A 22,551-nucleotide genomic window follows, 5' to 3' on the forward strand; every position below is an offset into this window, starting at 1 on the left:
ACTAATTCCAGCTTCGCCAGAGGCTGAGGCACGAGAATCATTTAAGCCTGAGAGGCAGAAGTTGCAGTGAGCCGAGATACGCTACTGCGCTCCAGCCTGGGTGACAGAGTAAGACTCTGTCACAAAAAAAATAAATAAATAAAAGCACTCATATAAACGTCTTATAGTTTACTATGGGGTAGAGGGAAAGAATTATTATTTATGTTGTATTAAAGCTACTATGTATAAAGATTAAAAAGTTTCAGTTATAGCTCAAATGAAAAATAATTTACAGGGCTATAGAAACTTCAGGGAGACTACACTAAAGTATGTTATGGGTTTGAAAAGCTAACTGAACTATAATTTGCTGACAATCGCTTGTTTCTTTTTATCTCCACTAAATTACAAAAAGGACCTCAAGTGAACTAGAAGGAACTGCAAGCCCTGCTCCTACGAAGAATGAAGAATGAAATTAAATACTGACCATTACTACAGTTTTCTTAGTAATGTTGGAAAGTAGGAATGAAAACCTTAGATTAGGCTCTAGAGAAGTGATTCAGCAAGTCGAGCCATTATTAACATTATAGATGTTGACTTTAAAATTCTGTAAGAAATAAATATATAAGTAAAAATAAAAAGCAGGAAGGAGGAGGAAAAACAATAATAATATTTATAAAATTTGTTTTAAGGGTTTTTTTAGAGACAGGGTCTCACTGTGTTGCCCAGGCTGGTATTGAACTCCTGGCCTCAAGTGATCATCCAGCCTCAGCCTCCCAAAGTGCTAGGATTATAGGTGTGAGCCACCATGCCCAGCCAAAAATTTGGTATTTTTGAGCAGAATCTAAAAGAATTATATTTATGAAGCTGCCCCTTTTGCACAGAGTAGTCTGGCGTTCTGTAAGAAAGGTACAAGCCAGAAAACAACACCATTTTAATTAAAGCTGGTGTGTATGAGGAGAAATACTGAATGGCAGTCTGCATACTACCTTCAAAGAGAACACCACAAGAGGTGAGAAAAGACAACATGAGTCACTGGGATTGATGAGACTCACATGGAAGACTGAACAAATACAATGGATTTAGTTAATGCTAAAGTAGTTTGCTTTCAAGCTTTCCTCTTTTAGTTCAATCTGCGTCAGTTTGACTTTCCTTAAAGTTGTGTGGGAGAAAAGGAGGAATAAAATTTTGCCAAAAAAAAAAAAAAAACCCACTGCTCAAGAAATGTGTAGAGAAAAATTTCTTAAGGTAAAATTTTTATGAGGACTATTTCTTTTTTCTTTTTTTTTTTTGAGACAGTCTCTGGCTCTGTCGCCCGGGCTGGAGTGCAGTGGCCGGATCTCAGCTCACTGCAAGCTCCGCCTCCCGGGTTTATGACATTCTCCTGCCTCAGCCTCCCGAGTAGCTGGGACTACAGGCGCCCGCCACCTTGCCCAGCTAGTTTTTTGTATTTTTTTTTTGTAGAGACGGGGTTTCACCGTGTTAGCCAGGATGGTCTCGATCTCCTGACCTCGTGATCCGCCCGTCTCGGCCTCCCAAAGTGCTGGGATTACAGGCTTGAGCCACCGCGCCCGGCCGAGGACTATTTCTTTATCTTAGATCTGGTATAACAAATATCCAGGCAGCTCTTCTATGGAGAGAAAAGAATCAAGTTCCCCTTTTAGGGACCGTGTACCAGTTCACGCAACGTGAAAACTTGATTTATAATTTAACAAGTATTTTACTTGTCTTTCCTGCCTGGGATGTAAATTTAACAGAAATAATGAAGATGCTGTTTGGGAAATACAGATTCCAATAGATAATTACTGATCTCTGAACTAAAATTAAAAAAAAAAAAAAAAGGATTGAGTATCATTATGTAGTATTAGTATATACTAGTATGTAGTTCACTGAAAATGGAAAGAAGGAAAAAAGGGACTCAAAGTCTAACTATCTACTCTTAACAGCCCTTTGGCATTCACCACTTAGGTTTTAGGAAAAGAGTTAACATAAACCCTTAGAGGGCTAATCAAAGATTAAAATTCAGCAGTCTTGGGGCAGGTGTCAAGGCTCATGCCTGTAATCCCAGCACTTTGGGAAGCTGAGGCGGGCAGATCACTTAAGGTCAGGAGTTGCAGACCAGCCTGGCCAACATGGCGAAACAAACCCCATCTCTAATAAAAAAACAAAAATTAGCTGGGCATGGTGGCAGACACCTGTAATCGCAGCTATTTGGGAGGCTGAGGCAGGAGAATCACTTGAACCTGGGAGGCGGAGGTTGCAGTGAGCCGAGATTGCGCCACCACACTCCAGCCTGGGCAACAGAGTAAGACTCTGTCTCAAAAAACAAACACAAAAAAAGAATTCAGCAGTGTTGAAAATTCAACAGTCCAGAGAAACAAGAAATTCCCCATTTGGGCCTAAAAACTCTTGAGAAATTTCCATTATTTTTCCTTGCTAGGGGAAATTTTGGGTAACAAAATATAGTGAACATTTAGTGTTAGCAGTTGCTACTGAAGTCCCAAGAATTCAAATTGATTCCCTTCCTTCTAAGAATGCAAGTGAGGGCCATTTAACCAATTACCTTAGTGTAGACTTATCTCAGATAAAAGTAAAAATCACACAGTCCAACAGATATTTCCAACTACTATCATATAATCAATATTTTTACCCTCATTACGAATCTTATTCACTGTGGTCAAAATCCAACAACAGAGTAAGGTTAGCAACTTAACCAGTAGATTTTTGAATTCCACAAGGGCAGGGCACATGTTCTATTCATCTTTCAATTCCCAGCACCCAAGACAGTGTCATCACACAGTTGGCGCTTGATAAACATTTGACAAAATAAACTGTTACCATGTAAAATGTCCGAGTCATCTTCAACAAAATCAATGTCTCTCAAGTCCCATTCTGCATAATTGTCAAATTCCTGTTTGGGGGAACAAAAAAATCCCCACCCCAAACCCATTGGCTTTGATTAATGTCTTTATAGCAGCCATGCTTTAGAGGTAAACAGAAAAAACACAAGTAAACAGTTGTTAAAAAAGTCTATATAGGGCAAAAAGCCACAATACTGGCACAGGTAACAGGAAGTCATGGGAGAAATCTAAGAGGCTTACAAGCAGTAGTGACAACAAAAAATTGGAATAGTTATGAGTTTAGGAATGAAGCTAAACATACTGCTCTAAAAACTAAAATTAGTCTGAGCTGGGCACAGTGGCATGCATCTGTAATCCCAGCTACTTAGGAGATTTAGGTGGAAACATCACTTGAGACCAGGAGTTTCAAGACTGCCTGGGAAACAGAGCAAGATCCTGTCTCTTAAATAAATAAATCAAGTCCATTCATTTTTTTTTTGGAAACAGGGTCTCACTCTGTCACTCAGGCTGGAGTCAGTGGTGTGATCTTGGCTCACTGCAGCCTCGAACTCGCAGGCTCAAGATACCCTCTTGTCTCAGCCTCTCAAGCAGCTGGGTCTACTGGCACATGCCACCACACTCAAGGTAATTTTTGGTTTTGGGTTTTTTTTTTTTGGTAGAAAAACAGGGTTTTGCCATGTTGCCCAGGCTAGTCTCAAACTCCTGAGCTCAAGCAATCTGCCTGACTCAGCCTCCCAAAGTGCTGGGATTTACAGGTGTAAGCTACCGCAGTTGGCCAAACTATATTTCAAGTTGTGAATTAGATGATAAATCAAGAGACTTGTGGTTACATTTACATGTCTTTTAATTCCATAGGTGAGCAAAGAACATACAGTTTTTATACACATTCATCATTCTTTATATAATTGTGGATATTGTACAGGAATCAGTAAACTATTATTCAGCCTACTGTCTGTTTTTATACATAAAGTTTTACTGGAACACAGGCGTATTCATTTCTTCTTATATTATCCAATGCTGCTTTAGCACAATAATGACAAAGTATAGTTACAACAGAAACTTTATAGCATACAAAACCTAAAATATTTACTATCTGGCCTTTAATAGAATAAGTTTGCCAATCCCCAATACAGTACAATCTTGAAAGCCCCTAGATGTATAATAAGAACCAGACTACAGGCCAGGTACAGTGGCTCACACCTGTAATCCCAGCACTTTGGGAGGCTGAGGCTGGCAGATTGCCTGAGATCAGGAGTTTTGAGACCAGCCTGGCCAACATGGTGAAACCCTATCTCTACTAAAAATACAAAAATTAGCCAGGCGTGGTGGCAGGCACCTGTAGTCTCAGCTACTTGGGAGGCCAAGACAGGAGAATCGCTTGAACCCAGGAGGTAGAGGTTGCAATGGGCCGAGACCATGCCACTGCACTCCAGCCTGGGCAACAAAAGCAAAAACTGTCTCAAAAAAAAAAAAGAACCAGACTACAGGAATTTCATACCTAAGGAAGTAGAAGCCAGCAGATGCAACTTAAGAAATGGGTTTTCTGGGGCTTTTTTTGGAGATAGGGTCTCACTCTGTTGCCTAGGGTGCAGTTTAGTGGAATGATCACCACTTACTGCAGCCTTAACCTCCCAGGCTTAAGTGATCCTCCTGTATCAGCCTCCGAAGTAGTTAGGACTAGAGGCACACCCAGCTAATTTTTTATTTTTTGTAGAGACAGAGTCTCACTATGTTGCCCAGGCTAGTCTTGAACACCTGGACTCAAGCGATCCTCCATTCTCATTTCCCAAAGTGCTGGGATTATAGGTGTAAGCCACTGTGCCCGGCCAGAAATAGGCTGTTTGTTTAAAGAATTTTTCCTGTTCCATATGTGAAAATGTTTACAAGTGAGAAAAGGCACTCAAATGTAAGAAAATGTGGCTGCCTAAAGGTCCTACAAATTACAGTGCTTTGAAAAATCTCCTTTTAGTGGTATGGAATCTATGGGTGAGATAGAAGGCTCATGAGAAATACAAACAAATTTTTCCTACTTTGTGCTAAAAACACAGTTATCCTACCTCAATGAAATCTGCTCGAGCTGGCATGTACCCGGCCATGTCCCGAGAAAGCAAGGAGTCAAAGGTAGGTCGGGGAGGGTCATCCGTAGCTGGAAGAATTTAGAAGTTTTCTGAGTTAACTAATACAATATTGGCATGAAAAAATGACATAATAATAGTCCAAGAATAAAAAAATTTTAAATGGTTTTTATAGAAGGAAATGTGAAAAAGATAAAGTATTATGAAAACACATTTTTTTAAAAGAAAAACCAAGGCAGGCAATCCTTTAAGTAAATATAGGGAAATTTCTTCTGATTTCTGCTTTTCTAAAATGAAAGGAAATCATGGCTTTTTTCTTTTAATATTACAGAACCTAAATATTTACCATTGGCTTTGGCTCCCTTAACCCTTAGGACGAACCTCAATTTACAAAACTCATCCAACTGAGAGGTAAAAAAAAAAAAAAAAAACAACACACCAAAGGCAGGAAAAAAACAAACACCGGAATTGGAAGTTAGCTGGAATTAAGTCCTAGCTCTAACACATAGTAGTCGCATGACCCTGCACAAACTAACCTTTCTGCATCGGTCTCCTCCAATGTAAACCAAAAGCACTTGCTCTGCCTATCTCACTGGGTTGCCGTTTGGAAACAAACGGTGTAATGAATTTGAGAACCAAGTGTTAACATCAAAGTGCTATCCAAATAGGAGGTATCAACCAGGCACGGTGGCTCACACCTGTAATCCCGGCACTTTGGGAGGCCGAGGTGGGCAGATCATCTAAGGTCAGGAGTTCGAGACCAGCCTGGCCAATATAGCGAAACCTCGTCTCTACTAAAAATACAAAAAATTAGCCAGGTGTGGTGGCATGCACCTGTGGTACCAGTTGCTTGAGAGGCTGAGGCAGGAGAATCGCTTGAACCCTGGAGGTGGAGGCTGCAGTGAGCACAGGTTGTGCCACTGCACTCCAGCCTGGGAGACAGAGCAAGACTCTGTCTCAAAAAAAAAAAAGGAGATATTACCAGCCTCTAAGTTAGTCAGCTATAAAACTGTTTCTAGAGAGTACGAGAAAAGAGAAAAGGGAAGGGAAAACATTCATATCTTATTACTTGAGCCCTGGGAGTCATTCAGGAAAGAGGGTCATTTGTAATTCATCATGTTTTTGGTTATATTTTATTAAGAGACCCACTGGTCCCACAGGTACAAGATTAAAAAGTTCGCCATCACTGACACAACCAAGCGAACAAAAATAACAAACCACTTCTTGGACTTGACACTGGGACAATTCATAATAATGAGTCAAATACTGTATTTTCTAAGCAACTCGTATGTATAATCATAAGCTCTCCAAAGGGATTGAAAAAAAATTTGTACTCATAACAGCATAGAAAAGATTTTCCCTTTTTGACATCTTATTTTACAAAGGAAAGCACTGAAGTTAACTGATATGTTCAAAGGACTGGAGGTAGGTGGAACTACACATTGGCTTCAAGCACCTTGATGTCCCATATAGAACTCTGACCCTTAGAGTATGTTCCTTCTTTGCCACATTATAATCCTGACTTTTTTTTTTTTTAAGAGACGACGTCTCACTCTGTCACCCAGGTTGGGGTGCAGTGATGTGATCCTGGCTCACTGTAACCTCCGCCTACCTGGTTCAAGTGATTCTCCTACCTCAGCCTCCCCATTAGCTGGGATTATAGGTGTCTGCCACCACATACGGCTAATCTTTACACTCTTAGTTGGGACAGGGTTTCCCCATGTTGGCCAGGCTGGTCTTGAACTCCTGGCCTCAAGTGATCTACCCACCTCAGCCTCCGAAAGTGTGGGATTACAGGCATAAGCCACCACACTGGGTCGATCCTCACTCTTAATAGCTGCCATATAACTCCTCCTATCTTCCGTGATATCATTAACTGTCCAATTCATCAAATCACTGTTTATCTGCTACTGAAACAGGGCCCCAGGATGAGCTAAGTGTCTTTTACCAAGATAGGGAAGCACTTACAGTGAAATGGAATGGCTGTGTCAGCAGTTTTTGCTTCCTCTGCTTGTTTCAGGTTAAGCAGGGTAGATGCAAACAGAGGGTTATTGATGAAATGCTTCATATAGTGCTTCTCACACTCCTCCTTGGTCTTGGTGCACATCTGATTGGCTACATCCTGCCTAGAGGATTATGGGAAAAAGACAGAAGAAAGTGATACTTTCATTTCCACATAATAGTAAAAGCATCATTTGCTCTTTTGATATTTTAAGTCACTAAGCTATTTAATTTAAATAAATTTAAGTCACTAAGCTATTTAAGCTATTTAATTAGCTGAGTATGGTGGTGCACAACTGTTGTTCCAACTACTTGGGAGTCTGAGGAGGGAAGATCCCTTGAACTCAAGAGTTCAGGGTTATAGTGACTGTGATCACACCACTGCATTTCAGCCTGGGTGATAAAGTGAGACTGTCTTAATAAAAAAGAATCCCTGACTTGAGCCAAGGTAATGGAGAGGTAGAGGTGGAAGTCCTCTCCTCAAGGTCTCTTTTCCACAGCACTTCACTTGTCCTCCCCTAAGACATCACTGTGCTGTTTTGTGTACTTCGATCACTTGTACAGATATTTTGAGTCCCCTGCTAAACTATAAGCTTCCTGAAGGCAGAGTGCATCTCATAATTCTTAGCTCTAGCCCACTCACTGCCAAACTTAGTGCCTTACCCACAGTACATAGAGAAGCTACGTCTTTTTTATGTTCTTTGTTAAGAGGGAAGGAGGACAGACAGGATTAGCCTATTTTAGAGAGAATGGTAAGCAAAAAATGAAAAGCTAGGCCAAAGATGACTACAAAGCTCCTCACAAGTGATTACTTTTCTACCTCCTTTGGTATTCCTCATTGTACAGTATTTTTATGATGCTTAATAAATACTGAATGAATGAATACAAGCAAAATGTGAACTAAATTCAGGTCTCCTTCTTCAGGTCCCTGGACATAAGGGAAGCAGAATTTATTCTGATGAACACCAAGAAAGGTTATATACACTAGCAAGTCAGGACAGGGAGGACCTAATTAAGAGTTCTTCACTAATAAGCTATGTAATCACAAGAAATCATTTCAACCCCCTAGGCTTCAGATAATTTGTGAACAAAATATATTCAATAATGTCTCTGCTATCTAGTTCATAAAATAAAATCATCCATATGAAAGTGTTCCCAAAAGATAAAAACAAAAGTGGTAGTATTAAGTGGTGCTGCCCACTAAGGCAACAGCAATGAGTGCTATTCAATTCAGCCGGTCTTGGACTAAGGCAGGTGTTTGAAAGCTAAAAACAGAGAATGCTATCAGGAAGTCTGTGAAACTTAAATCTTAGGTATGACCATCTAGCTAAAGTCTGATTCACTTAAATGACTAGGGCATCTATAACCAACAAAAATTCATAAAATCAGAAGGGAGTAATAACTAACGAAACTAAACTTCCCTACTATTCAGAAAGGAATAATCAATCTTCCCATTGTTGATACATATCCAAAGTGGCCTTTTAAAGCTGCTCAGTCATGGACCACTAAACATCCCATATCCTTGTGACACATTTCGGCACTGGAAAAATAATGTACAGAGGGGACTAACTTTTCTCTAAATCATGGGTTGATAGGAAAGCAACATATACTTTCTCTTCCTGAGGCTCCTTCCTTTACTCTTCAACAATAGCTTCTTCTCTGAGCCCACTAGGGCAGGATAACTCTTAACACCAAGCACTTACCAATTTCCAAAGCCACAGTCCATTACAGCTTCTAAAAGGGCCATTTCTTCTTGAGCAGTCCAGCTGGGATCCAGGACAGGAAAATCTGAGGTCTAAGGAGAAAAAAGTTTTGCTTAAGAACAGAGATACAAATGGAATCTAGGTGCCAGGCCCGGTGGCTCACATCTATAATCCCAGCACTTTGGAAGGCTGAGGCGGGCGGATCACTTGAGGTCAGGAGTTCAACACCAGCCTCGCCAACATGGTGAAAACCCATCTCTACTAAAAATACAAAAATTAGCTGGGCATGGTGGCATGCGCCTGAAGTCCCAGTTACTCAGGAGGCTGAGGCAGAAGAATCACTTGAACCGGGGAAGCGGAGGTTGCAGTGAGCTGAGATCGTGCCACTGCACTTTGGTCTGGGTGTTGCAACAAGACTCAGTATCAAAAATAAAAAAGAAATGGAATCTAGGAACTTCAACTGTAATAGTAGTTTATAGTTGAATGATGAGAGATACCTAGGGTACATTCTTATTAGTTGTCCACCTCTCCCACCCGTTTCCACCATTAGCTAGAAGGGCCTCCATATCACCTATGAATGCCAAGCAATTCATGCAGATATACATATATTTTTAAACTTAACACAGAGGTACAGATAAATATTTTAGTATGCTCCCATTTAGCTAAGAGGAAAAGACAAATATGTATGTATTTTTTTAAATGGAAGAATAAAACACACTTTAAAAAAAAAGGTTACTATGGGGAGGAAGAAAGAGAACAGGGTAGAGAAAAGAGGGATAGAAGCTAGACTTCTCTGAATATTCCTTGCCTGTAGATTTGACTTTGAAACATAAATAGTATAATATTAAACTTTAGATTGGCCTTAGTGGCTCACGCCATCCCAACACTTTGGGAGGCTGAGGCAGGTGGATCTCTTGAGGTCAGGAGTTCAAGACAAGGCTGGCCAACATGGTGAAACCCCATCTCTACTAAAAATACAAAAAATTAGCTGGGCATGGTGGCAGGCGCCTGTAGTCCCAGCTGCTTGGGAGGCTGAGGCAGGAGAATGGCATGAACCTGGGAGGTGGAGCTTGTAGTGAGCCGAGATGGCGCCACTGTACTCCAGCCTGGGGGACAGAGAGAGACTCCGTCTCAAAAACAACCAACCAACCAAAAAAAAACTCTCACAGTCTCATATTTAAATTGAAAGTTTTATTATGAACTCACGTGTTGTATCTTAAAAGAAAAATAATTTCCTAACATTGTTCACTGAAAAAGTCTAGAAAAAATGACCAACCCAGTAGCAATGAGTAGCTGGGATTACAGGCATGCGCCACCACACCCAGCTAATTTCATATTTTTAGTAGAGATGGGGTTTCTCCATCTTGGTCAGGCTGATCTTGAACTCCCAACCTCAGGTGATCCACCCGCCTGGGCCTCCCAAAGTGCTGGGATTACAGGCGTGAGCCACCGCGCCTGGCAGTAAAGAAGCTCTTAAAGATTATAAAGGTCATGTAAAAAAATTCAGACATCAACTTCCAGAGACTCCTGTTAGCTAAAAATGGAACATTTTGAGCATCAATAAGGATAATAACCACAAAGAACTGAAACATCAAATATTTTAAATATGTGGAGGATGCTAGGGAACCAATGCATATTCTCAAAACTAGTAAATAAAGGGAAGTAATCATCATTTCTCCTTCCTGTACAAACGTTACTCAGAGGGACCATGTAATAATAAGAAATTTCTAACTCATAAATTAAAATGAGTGACAGAATTAAAAGATTAATGTTTTACAGTCCTTGGTGAATTAGCAGATCCAGACAATGGTCCTAAATGAATCTGAAGTAGTCATTAAATGTAACTACTAGTGTATAGGAAACGCAGAAGATAGAGGAACACATTAGTCAACAAAATCCAGACTAACATCTGTAAGACAAACAATCCGGTTTTTAAAAATCAAACAAATAAGAAGAAATGAGAGCGAGGAGCTTCCAGGCTGCTGAACACGTGGAGGTGGAGGGCGGTGTACTCAGAGAGAACAGGAAAGCTCCTGCCCCTTCCCACATACACCCTGCCTCATGCATCTCTTATGGCTGGCTGCTCATTTTTCAACATCACCAGTGTTAAATTATGTATCGTCTGATATGATAAAATGAGAAGGCAATTCACCTCTCTGTGATCTTCCACCTAAACACCTATAATCCAAATCTAATCATGATAAAATATCAAAGCTATGAAGACAAAATTGAGAGACACTGTACAAAATACACTTTGACCTGTCAAGGTCATGAACAAGGAAAATCTAAGAAACTGTCACAGATTGGAGAAAACATTATGACTAAATGCAATGTGGGATCCCCAATTGGATCCGGCAACAGAAAAGGACATTTGTGGAAAATCTGGAGAAATCTGAATAAAATCTATAGTTCTTAGTATTGTAGTAATGTTCATTTCTTTTTCCTTTTTTTTTTTTGAGACCAACTCTCGCTCCATAGCCCAGACTGAAGTGCAGTGGCATGATCTCGGCTTACTGCAACCTCTACCTCCCGGGTTCAAGCGATTCTCCTGCCTCAGCCTCCAGAGCATCTGGGATTACAGGCATGTGCCACCAATACCTGGCTAATTTTTTGTATTTTTAGTAGAGACAGGGTTTTACCATGTTGGCCAGGCTGGTCTTGAACTCCTGACCTCAAGTAATCCGCCCACCTCGGCCTCCCAAAATGCTGGGATTACAGGTGTGAGGCACCAAGCTCAGCCCTTTTTTTAATTTGAGACAAGATCTTGCTGTGTTGACCAGGCTAGAGTGCACTGGTGTGATCATGGCTCACTGTAGCCTCAAACTCCTGAACTCAAGCAATCCTCCTGCCTCTACCATCCAAGTAGCTAAGAATACAAGCATGTGCAACCACACCCACCTAATTTTTAAATTTTTCTGTAGCAATGGGGTCTTTCCAGATTGCCCAGGCTGGTCTCAAACTCCTGGACTCAAACAATTCTCCTACCACAACCTCTCAAAGTGCTGGAATTACAGGAAAGAGCCACCACACCCAGCCAATGTTCATTTCTCAATTTTGACAAATGTACTATAACGTAAGATGTTACAATTTGGGGGAAGCAGGATGAAGGATATATGGGAACTCTCTGTACTATATTTGCAACTTCAGTAAATCCAAAACTGGCTGGGCACAGTGGCCAGCCAGTAATCCTAGCACTTTGGGAGACCAAGGTGGGAGGATCCCTTGAGTCCAGGAGTTTGAGACCACCCTGGACAACATGGCAAAACTCCATCTCTATTTCTCTATATATTTAAGAAGATAAAATTTAAAACATAATTATTCTAAAACAAGACCAAAAAAAAAAAAAAAAAAAGAAATGAGAGAAAGGGAAGGAAATCCCATATAGAATAGAAAATACATAAGAGGCAGCCAGTTGGAAAATTGAAATGTGTGAATCTTATTTGTATCTGAATTAAACAAACTGCAAAAAGTTAAAAAAAAAAAAATGGTAATACCACACTACACTGACTAAAATAGCTAAAATCAATGAAACTGACAATGCCAAACGTTGGCAAGCACATGAAGCAATCAGAACTCTCATATTTTGTCAACAGAGATGTAAAATGATACAAATGCTTTGGAAAACTTGCCAATCATTTCTTTAAAAGTTAAACAATCATTTACTCTATGACCCAGCAATTTCACTCCTAGGTATTTATCCAAAAAACAGTGAAAACATATGTACATAGAAAGCTTTATACATGAATATTCACTGCAGCTTTATTCATAATAGCGCAAACCTGGGCAAGGCCCAGGTGTCCATCAAAGGGAGAATGGATAAAAAACTGTATTGTGTTCATACAACAGAATATTACTCAGTAATTAAAAGAAATGATTAGTAGCAAATGTACTAGTAACATACACAACATGAATAAAACTCAAAAACATGCTGAGTGAGGCCGGGTATGGTGGCTCACGCCTGTAATCCCAGCACTTTGGGAGGCCGAGGCAGGTGGATCACCTGAGGTCAGGGGTTCGAGATCAACCTCGTCAACATGGTGAAACCCCCGTTTCTACTAAAAATACAAAATTAGCTGGGTGTGGTGGTGGGCGCCTGTAATCCCAGCTACTTGGGAGGCTGAGGCAGGAGGACTGCTTGAACCCAGGAGACGGAGGTTGCAGTGAGTCGAGATTGTGCCATTGCACTCCAGCCTGGGCAACAGAATGAGACTCTGTCTCAAAAAAAAAAAAAAGCTGAGTGAAAGAAACCAGAAACAACAAAAGTGTACATACAGTATGATTTCATATATATGCAGTTTTAGAATACGCAAAACCAATCTATGCTGATTAAAAAAAAAAATTAGAACAGTGATTGTTTCAGGGGTAAAAAAGGCAGCAGGGGTTTTAGATATTAAGCCTTTATGAAATGACTGGCGGAATGTGAAAACTGACTAGAATGACACAGAGACCTAATGAAACACTTAAAGGTGAAATAATATACTGCCTAGGGTATTTGCTTCAAAATAATCTAGAAAGGTGATGGTTTAGGCCAGGTGCAGTGGCTCACGCTTGTAATCCCCGCACTTTGGGAGGCCGAAGTGGGCAGATCACCTGAGGTCAGGAGTTCAAGACCAGCCTGGCCAACATGGCGAAACCCCATCTCCACAAAAATAAAAAAATTAGCCGGGCATGGTGGTGTGTGCCTGTAGTCCCAGCTACTAGGGAGGCTGAGGCGGGAGAATCGCTTGGATCCAGGAGGCGCAGGTTGCAGTGAGCCGAGATCAACCCATTGCACACCAGCCTGGGCGACAGGGAAAGTTGATGGTTTAGATAAAGTAAGACTGGCCATGAGTCGATAATTTTAAGAGCTAGTGATGGGTAAATAAACGGAAATTGATTACCACTATGTGGTAGTTGATTACAATGATGACCACATTTTCATCTGAGCACGTACTGTGAACATGCCTAGCACATGAGGTATTATGAGATCCAAGAGAGAAATTTTGGAGTCTATGTCTATACCAAATTCATAGCCCTCTTGGGACTTTCAGCCTAAGTACATCATATAGAGCCAAGAGCCACCCTCACTGTGCCTAATCTGAATGCCTGAACCACAAAACAGTGGGAGATAATAAAATGGTCATTTTTAAGCATGAGGTTTGGAGGTAGCTGGCAATAGATAACCAAACATCATTCTCTCTTGTGTACATCTGAACTTTTCTATAATAACAAGTAAAAAAAATAATAACACAAGACGTCTTCAGATTACATAGGCACTTAGAACTTGTTATACCTTTTTTTAATGACAAAAAAAGTGTCATGATTTGTGAAATTACACTACCAATAAGCAATACATTTTCATCTGAGCACGCACTACGAATATGTCTAGCACATGAGGTATTATGAAATCCAAGAGAGAAATTTCAGAGTCTATACACTAAATTCATAATCACTCTCAATTCTGCAAGTACCAAAAGACATGTAAATACGACAACGCACACATTAGTTGAAGAGACTGTTATTTGTTTTTTTTTTTTTTTTTTTTTTGAGACGGAGTCTCGCTCTGTCACCCAGGCTGGAGTGCAGTGGCCGGATCTCAGCTCACTGCAAGCTCCGCCTCCCGGGTTTACGCCATTCTCCTGCCTCAGCCTCCTGAGTAGCTGGGACTACAGGCGCCCGCCACCTCGCCCGGCTAATTTTATTTTTTAGTAGAGACGGGGTTTCACCGGGTTAGCCAGGATGGTCTCGATCTCCTGACCTCGTGATCCGCCCGTCTCGGCCTCCCAAAGTGCTAGGATTACAGGCTTGAGCCACCGTGCCCGGCGAGACTGTTATTTGTAAAACTGTATTTTAGAATATTGTTTCTCAACCAAATTTACTGTGAGATAAACTATAAAAACTTTCTACATCACAGACACACCAAAAAAGGCACAAGACAGTTTTACATAAAGTTTAATTAATATTATTCAGCTCGGGGACCAAACCTCAATGCTTCCTGAACCACAATCTCTCACAGAAGAGTTTAGAAATCTATATTTATAAGAAACTCCCAGGCAATTCTTATGTACTGAAGTTTAAGAATCGCTGGTATAAAAGGGTGTGGCAGAAAGAGCTGCCTTGACTTGTTCAAAGTTCTAAGAATTACAAGACAAAAATAGGCATAGAATTCAGAAATCCTGGTTAACGCACCACCTACCACAGCATGAGTAACTCCCAAAAATACAGCACTGTGACATGACAAAAGTACTGAAAACCATTTAAAGTTATCTGAGGCTTCATATGCAAAAAAATCAAGTTTTGTGTAGAAAGCTAAAATTTGGTCATCATGCCTATAGAAGGAAAGATTCACTGGGAAGAAATAAGGTGGGCCACAAAAAGGAAGTATTAGTAACCCCCAAAAGCTCCCCAAAGTAAAGGACAGTACTCTGAAATGTGATTGTATGGGTGTTGAATATGTGAGAAAAGGATGATGTAATCAGAATTAAGTGGATGTGGAGTGAAACTTAGTCAGTGCTTTCAGCATTATGAAGAAGACATGATGCCCAGAATAGCTAAAGAAAGCTCATGGTCAGCTTTCCTAAAGTGAATAAGCATGACTACCAACCTACCCAAGCCATAATGAATTATCCCTTAAGGAATTATTTCACAATATGAATGAATACATTTGTATTCTGGCTCTAGGTATTCTTGTATTAATTTGGGAAAAACAAACCAGTTTCCTGAAGACCTGATAACCTTGGTGAAATTAACTCAAATCCACAGCTACTTTGAACAGTCTCCTAACCCTTCATTTTTGCAATTAAAGGGGGAAAAAATTTATTCCAAGTCTTACAATTACTGAAGCCATTAGTTAAAAGACTGAAATTGTTTAGAGATGGAAAGAGGAAGGCCAGCTAGTTGGCTCCCAAGAACTCTAACTAGTTCTCTGATTAATTCATTGTGGCCTAGAATCTGACCCTGAATATTATAAGCCCAGAAACTTATTTTAATAGGACTCCACCAGTAGTCAGGCTCAGAGATTCTGATTCACCCTTTCTAAACTTTTAAGAGACTGAAGTAAATATACTACAGTGCTGTAGGAGGCCCAGTTTTAAAGATGTTCTCTGGCTGGGCATGGTGGCCCATGTCTACAATTCCAGCACTTTGGGAGGCCAAGGTGGGAGGATCATTTGAACACAGGAGTTCGAGACCAGCCTGGGCAACATGGAGAAACCCTGTCTCTATTCTTTTTTAATAAATAAATAAAATAAAAATAAAGATGTTCCCCTCATCTTAAGATTCCTGTTTTCTGATTATTCCATCAAACACTAACGAGGTACTGCTGGGAAAGGACTTTACAGATGGAATAAAGGTTACTAATCAGCTGACCTTGAAGTAAAGATTATCCTGGATTACCCAGATGGGCCTAATGTAATCCACGTGAGTCCTTACACGTAGCTGAGGTGCCTGCTGCGGTGACTCACACCTGTAATCCCAGCACTTTAGGAGGTTGAGGATTGAAGTGGGAGGATCCCTTGAGCCCAGGAGTTCGAGACCAGCCTGGATAACATAGAAAACTTGTCTACGAAAATCTTTTTTTTTTTTTGAGATGGAGTCTCGCTCTGTCGCCCAGGCTGGAGTGCAGTGGCGCAATCTCAGCTCAATGCAAGCTCCACCTCCCGGATTTATGCCATTCTCCTGCCTCAACCTCCTGAGTAGCTGGGAATACAGGCGCCCGCCACCACACCCGTCTAATTTTTTGTGTTTTTAGTAGAGACAGGGTTTCACTGTGTTAGCCAGGATGGTCTCGATCTCCTGACCTTGTGATTCGCCTGCCTTGGCCTCCCAAAGTGTTGGGATTACAGGCGTGAGCCACCACGCCCGGCCTACAAAAATTTTTTTTTAATTAGCCAGGCATGGTGGCTTGTGCCTATAGTTCCAGCTAGTCAGGTGGCTGAGGTAGGAGGATAGCTTAAGCCTGGGAGGTCGAGGCTACAGTGACCTGTGATTGTGCCATTCCTCTAGAGTGAGACCCTGTCTCAAAGTAGAAGAGGAAAGCAGAAGAATCATTCATAAAGATTCAGCACAGGCAAAATAAGGCAGTAAGAGAGGTCATAGAGATTCCCTGGATTTCGTCAACAACCTCAAGGACTTCCTGTGCTCCTGGCTCTGAGGATGGAGAAAGAGGGCCCAGAGCCAGGGAATGCAGACAGCCTGTGGAAACGGAGAACATGCCCTGATCAAAACAGTGGCATCCTTCCTAAAACCTTAAGGCAGTGAATTCTGCCAACAACCTGAAAGAACCTAGAGGTGGATTCTACCCCACGGCCTCCAGGTGAGAGGCCAGGTTGGCCAACATCTTCATTTCAGCCTTATGGAACCTGGAGCAAACCTGTTGAGCCTAATGATCTTCTGATCCACAGAACCTGTGAGACAAATTTGTGTTGTCTTAAGATCTCTGAGTTTTGGTAATTTGTTATAGCACCAATAGAAAACTAATACAGATTAATCTACTATGTGAAATTTTAACTGTCGAGCCTGCCAGCATCCTTTCCTGTAAGAAAAACTACATGGGGGCCAAATGTCAGAAAACTGCTTGAGGGAGGAGATTTAGTTACACGCTTAATATGCTCTGATAACTGACAAAACTCTGACAAAACTATCTTTCTTTTTTTTTGAGATGGAGTCTCACTCTGTCACCCAGGCCGGAGTGCAGTGGTGCGATCTTGGCTCACTGCAACATCTGCCTCCCAGGTTCAAGCGATTCTCCCGCCTCAGACACCCAAGTAGCTGAGATTATAGGCGCACATCACCACACCTGGCTAATTTTTGTATTTTTAGTAGAGATGGGGTTTCACCATATATTGGCCAGGCTGGTCTTGAACTCCTGACCTCAAGTGATCTGCCCAACTCGGCCTCTGGAAGTGCTGGGATTACAGGCGTGAGCTACCGTGCCTGGCTGATAGAACTATCTTCACAAAGGTATATATACCCGTCAAGCAGACTGGATATTCACTTTGGCTTATTAAACCACCCACTCCCATAGCCAGGGCTTGGAAGGACACTATGAACACTCTTATCCTTCTTTAAAGGTGGCAATACAATTAATCTACAGTCAAGTCTTATTCAGGTTATAAACCAGTCTGCCTCTTTGGCGATTTTATATATTAACTCATTTGCTATGTTCACTTTGTAACCTATTAGAAGGTAACTAATTTTCCCCAAGGCAAGCAAATGAACTGCTTGACAAAAACACCACTGTCCACATGAACCACATAAAAATACCATGAGCACACAGTGACAACACATTGGCTATATTTATTAATGAGCTTAAAAAGCAGCATCTTTAAAAAGCACCTGTTATCCTCATATCAAAAGTATTTCCTTTGAATACTTTCCAAATTTCAAACAAAAATCTGAGTATATAAAACTATTTTTGTGCTTAAATACCTCGATAGGTCCACAAAACCCTAAAAGACTTATTGGATAATAATTACCTATTTCCGAAGGGGAGAAAAGGTAAAGATATTCAGAGATTAAGAAAACTAATTCCCAGAAGTCCAAGAGAGCTTAAAGAAAAAGAAAAATGGAAAAGAAAAACTACTTCCTAGTCTAATTCTTGAAAAAAGTGAACAGAAATTCCCAGAAACTTCATCATTACCATTATTTCATAAGTATGATCGCTTTGATGTTTCTTGTACTCAAACCCTCGAGTGAAACACTGCAAAGAAAGAAAAATTAAGTTAGCAAAAGCTACTTTCTTAAAGGACAGAGGTGGTTTGTGTTATTTTCTTCTGACAAGTTTGGATTTTTAAAATTTTATTTTTGGAGACAGGGTCTCGTTCTGTCACCCAGGCCAAAGTGCAGTGGCACCATCATAGCTCACTGTAGCCTTGAACTCCTAGGCTCGAGGGATCCTTGTACCTCAGTCTCCCAAAGTGCTAAGAATATAGGTGTGGGCCACCATACCACTTCTTGTCAAGTTTTTTTTTTTTTTTTTTTTTTTTGAGACAGCGTCTTGCTCTGTCATCCAGGCTAGGGTGGCGCAATCTCGGCTCACTGCAATCTCCGCCTCCCAGGTTCAAGCGATTCTCCTGCTTCAGCCTCTTGAGTAGCTGGGATTACAGGGACCCGGCACCACACTCAGCTAATTTTCGTATTTTTAGTAGAGACGGAATTTCACCGTCTTAGCCAGGCTGGCCTCAAACTCCTGATGTTGTGATCCACCTGCCTTGGCTTCCCAAAGTGCCGGGATTACAGGCGTGAGCCACAGAGCTCGGCCAACAAGTTTTTAAGGATTCATTTAATCTTGTCTGCAGCTCCAACAGAATGGTGGAATCATGATCACAGCTTTTCAGGGGCACTCACAGAGAAAAAACAAGTCTGAAAAAAAGACTTTTTCCTAAAACAACTCTTTTGAGAAGAGCATACGCCCTGGAATCATAATCATACAGCCTAAATTTGAATCCTGGCTCTGTAACTGTATTTCAGCCATTCTAAGATAAATATTTTTTCATATTTTAAACTCTGGGCTGGGCATTGTGGCTTGTGCCCATAGTCCTAGTTACTCAGGGAAGGCTGAGGGAGCAGGATCATTGAACCCAGGAGGCAGAGGTTGCAGTGAGCTACGACTACACCACTATACTCCAGGCTGAGCAGCAGAGCAAGACCCCATCTCTAAAACAAAAAAATTCTTTAATTTTTTTTAAAGAAAAATAAAAAGTCCCTAAAGTAGGCCAGGAGTAATCCTAGCATTCTGGGAGGCTGAGGCGACAGGATTGCTTGAGCTCAAGAGTTCCAGACCAGCCTGAGCAACATGGCGAGACCCTTTCTCCACAGGAAAAAAAAAAAAAAAAAAAAATTAGCTGGGCATGGTGGCACAAGCATGTAATCCCAGATACTTGGGAAGCTGAGGTGGAAGGATCACTTAAGTCTGGACAATAGAGGTGGCACTGAACCATGATTGTGCCACTGCACTCCAGCCTAGGGGACACAGTGAAACCCTGTCTCAAAAAAATTTAAAAACTCTCTGAAATCAAGATTCATCTTATCGAAAGTACATCACAACTTTCATCAGCCATTTTTACATTTTAACATTTCTGAAATCGAGGTGCTTCTTATAATCAATCGTGTCTTAGATCTGATAAAATATGGTATTTGCTGTGTGACCTTGAACAAGTTACTTAAACTCTCTTAGCCTAAATTTCTTCATCTATAAAATGGGGATACTAATCATAGGTACTTCATAGGATTATAGTGATGATTTAAGGGTTAATTCATGTAAAGTACTCAAAGTGGTGCCTGGTACAGAGTTAAGTACTTATAATTAGTATTACTACTACCATTATCACCCACAAAAATTGTTTCTTTCCTTGTCATCTGTACAGAGATCAGTCTTCAACAAGACAATAAATAGTGTCATCAAAAGGAATAATCTTCCAGTTCTGTTTCCTATAATTTCAATACTTTAACTTAAAAAAACAGTGTTATGGCTGGGCATGGTAGCTCACGCCTGTAATCCCAGCACTTTGGGGGCTGAAGCAGGAGGATCACTTGAGGTCAGGAGTTCGAGACCAGCCTGGCCAACATGATAAAACCCCATCTCTACCAAAAATATAAAAAATTAGCTGGGAATAGTGGCATACACCTGTAACCCCAGCTACTCGGGAGGTTGAGGCAAGAGAATCCCTTTAACCCGGGAGGCAGAGCTTGCAGTGAACTGAGATCACGCCACTGCACTCCAGCCTGGGTGATAGAGCAAAACTCTGTCACGGAAAAGAAAAAAAAAACAAAAAACAGCCAGGCATGGTGGCTCACGCCCATAATCCCAGCACTTTGGGAGACCGAGGCAGGCAGATCACCTGAGGTCTGGAGTTCCAGACCAGCCTGATCAACATGAAGAAACCCCGTCTCTACTAAAAATACAAAATTAGCCGGGTGTGGTGGCGCATGCCTGTAATTCCAGCTACTCGGGAGGCTGAGGCAGAAGAGTCGCTTGAACTCAGGAAGCGGAGGTTGCAGTAAGCCAAGATCACACTTTTGCATCCAGCCTGGGAAACAAAAGCGAAACTCCGTCTCAACAAAACAACAACAACAACAACAAAACAGTGTTAACTATTAGGGTTTTGTTTGTTCATTTGTTTGTTTTTTGAGACAGAGTCTTGCTCTGTTGCCCAGGCTGGAGTGCAATGGGCGATCTCGGCTCACTGCAACCTCTGCCTCCCAGGTTCAAGAGATTCTCCTTGGCTGGGCACGGTGGCTCAGGCCTGTAATCCCAGTACTTTGGGAGGCCGAGGCGGGCAGATCATGAGGTCAAGAGATCAAGACATCCTGGCCAACATGGTGAAACCCCGTCTCTGCTAAAAATATAAAAAATTAGCTGGGCATGGTGGCACACGCCTGTAGTCCCAGCTACTCAGGAGGCTGAGGCAGGAGAATCACTTGAACCTGGGAGGCAGAGGTTGCAGTGAGCTGAGATAGTGCCACTGCACTCCAGCCTGGTGACAGAGCAAGACTTCATCTCAAAAAAAAAGAAGATTCTCCTGCCTCAGCCTCCTAAGTAGATGGGATTACAGGCACCTGCCATCATGCCCAGCTAATTTTTTATTATTTTTGTAGAGACGGGACTTCACCATGTTGGCCAGGCTGGTCTTAAACTCTTGACCTAAGGTGATCTGCCTGCCTTGGCCTCCAAAAGTGTTAGGACTACAGGCATGAGCCACTGTGCCTGGCCAAGTATTAGGTTTAAACACTGATGTGGACTAATCAACAGTCTGTCTCATCTAACTGCTCTGTTTCTCAACTTTCAATGGTAAAACGTATAATGAAAAATTGGGGCCGGGAGTAGTGGTTGACGTCTGTAATCCCAGAACTTTGGGAGGCTGAGGTGGGTGGATCACAAGGTCAGGAGTTCGAAACCACCCTGACCAACACAGTGAAACCCCATCTCTACTGAAAATACAAAAATCAGCTGGGCGTAATGGTGTGTGCCTGTAATCCCTACTCAGGAGGCTGAAGCAGGAGAACTGCTTGAACCTAAGAGGCGGAGATTGCAGTGAGCAGAGATCACACCATTGCACTCCAGCCTGGGCGACAGAGTGAGACTCCCTCAAAAAAAAAAAAATCGGAAGGAATAGATTTAATAAGATATAGATCTCCTTAGCAGTTGATAGTAATCTCTGAAATATTACATCATAAAAAATAGCATAAAACTAGGCTAGGAGTAGGCCAGCATTAGTGAGTTACCTGCAAGCAGAGGAAAAAAGGAGGTGGCCCACATTCAGCACACTTGATATAAGGCTCCATGAGGTAGGAGGAGCAGCCTCGGCAAGGTGGCTTATCAGAGGGATCATCTAGAACAAAGAGAAAGCAAATGCACATTTCAGAACACTTTATGGTTATCTTAAGTGCAAAAAGGTGAAAATCCCCAAATGACCACACAAGTAGTGAGTTGAGTTGAAAAGTTCATGGAGACAAGATGAGCTCATTACAAATTAAAAAAAAGCAAAAATTATGCTCCTTTTAATCTCAGGGAAGCACTGTTCCTTTTCACACAGCATTTACATAGATATGGACCCTGCAGAGAAATTTACAAGCATATATTTGTTTATTTATTTACACATTTTTAGAGACAGGGTCTTGCTCTGCCACCCAGGCTGGAGTGCAGTGGCTTGACAATAGCTCACTATAACGTGAAACTCCTGGGCTCAAGGGATCCTCCTGCCTCAGCCTCCCAAGTAGTTAGGACTACAGGCACATGCCACCACACCTGGTTAATTTTTTGTAGAGGCGACGTCTCACCACGTTGCGCAGGCTGGTCTTGAACTTTTGGGTTCAAAGAATGTTCCTGCCTCGGCCTCTCAAAGCTCTGGGATTACAGGTATGAGCTACCACGCCCAGTCACGAACACATTTTTAACTGGAAGTTTCATAATATCCCAAACTTATTTTTCCAGGAGCATAAAATGGACACATGCCT

The 22,551-nt window shown here is 41.5% G+C and overlaps 1 protein-coding gene across 3 annotated transcripts in view; it reads right to left on the bottom strand.

Moving 5' to 3' along the window:
- Positions 1 to 22,551, bottom strand: part of TADA2A (transcriptional adaptor 2A) — a 74,491-nt gene that overhangs the window by 35,133 nt on the left and 16,807 nt on the right. For 2 of the 3 annotated variants that reach the window (XM_023204713.2, XM_023204712.2), the window contains exons 3-8: positions 21,820 to 21,926; positions 18,236 to 18,295; positions 8,617 to 8,708; positions 6,881 to 7,038; positions 4,895 to 4,983; positions 2,815 to 2,887 (exon numbers count right to left, since the gene is read on the bottom strand). In XM_023204713.2, the coding sequence (XP_023060481.1) occupies positions 2,815 to 2,887; positions 4,895 to 4,983; positions 6,881 to 7,038; positions 8,617 to 8,708; positions 18,236 to 18,295; positions 21,820 to 21,926 (579 nt within the window). The remainder of the gene's footprint in view (positions 1 to 2,814; positions 2,888 to 4,894; positions 4,984 to 6,880; positions 7,039 to 8,616; positions 8,709 to 18,235; positions 18,296 to 21,819; positions 21,927 to 22,551) is intronic. The other variant, XM_023204715.2, reaches the window with a different exon arrangement.

The sequence above is a fragment of the Piliocolobus tephrosceles genome, chromosome 16 (assembly GCF_002776525.5).
Source record: "Piliocolobus tephrosceles isolate RC106 chromosome 16, ASM277652v3, whole genome shotgun sequence".
NCBI classification, from domain to species: Eukaryota; Metazoa; Chordata; class Mammalia; order Primates; family Cercopithecidae; genus Piliocolobus; species Piliocolobus tephrosceles.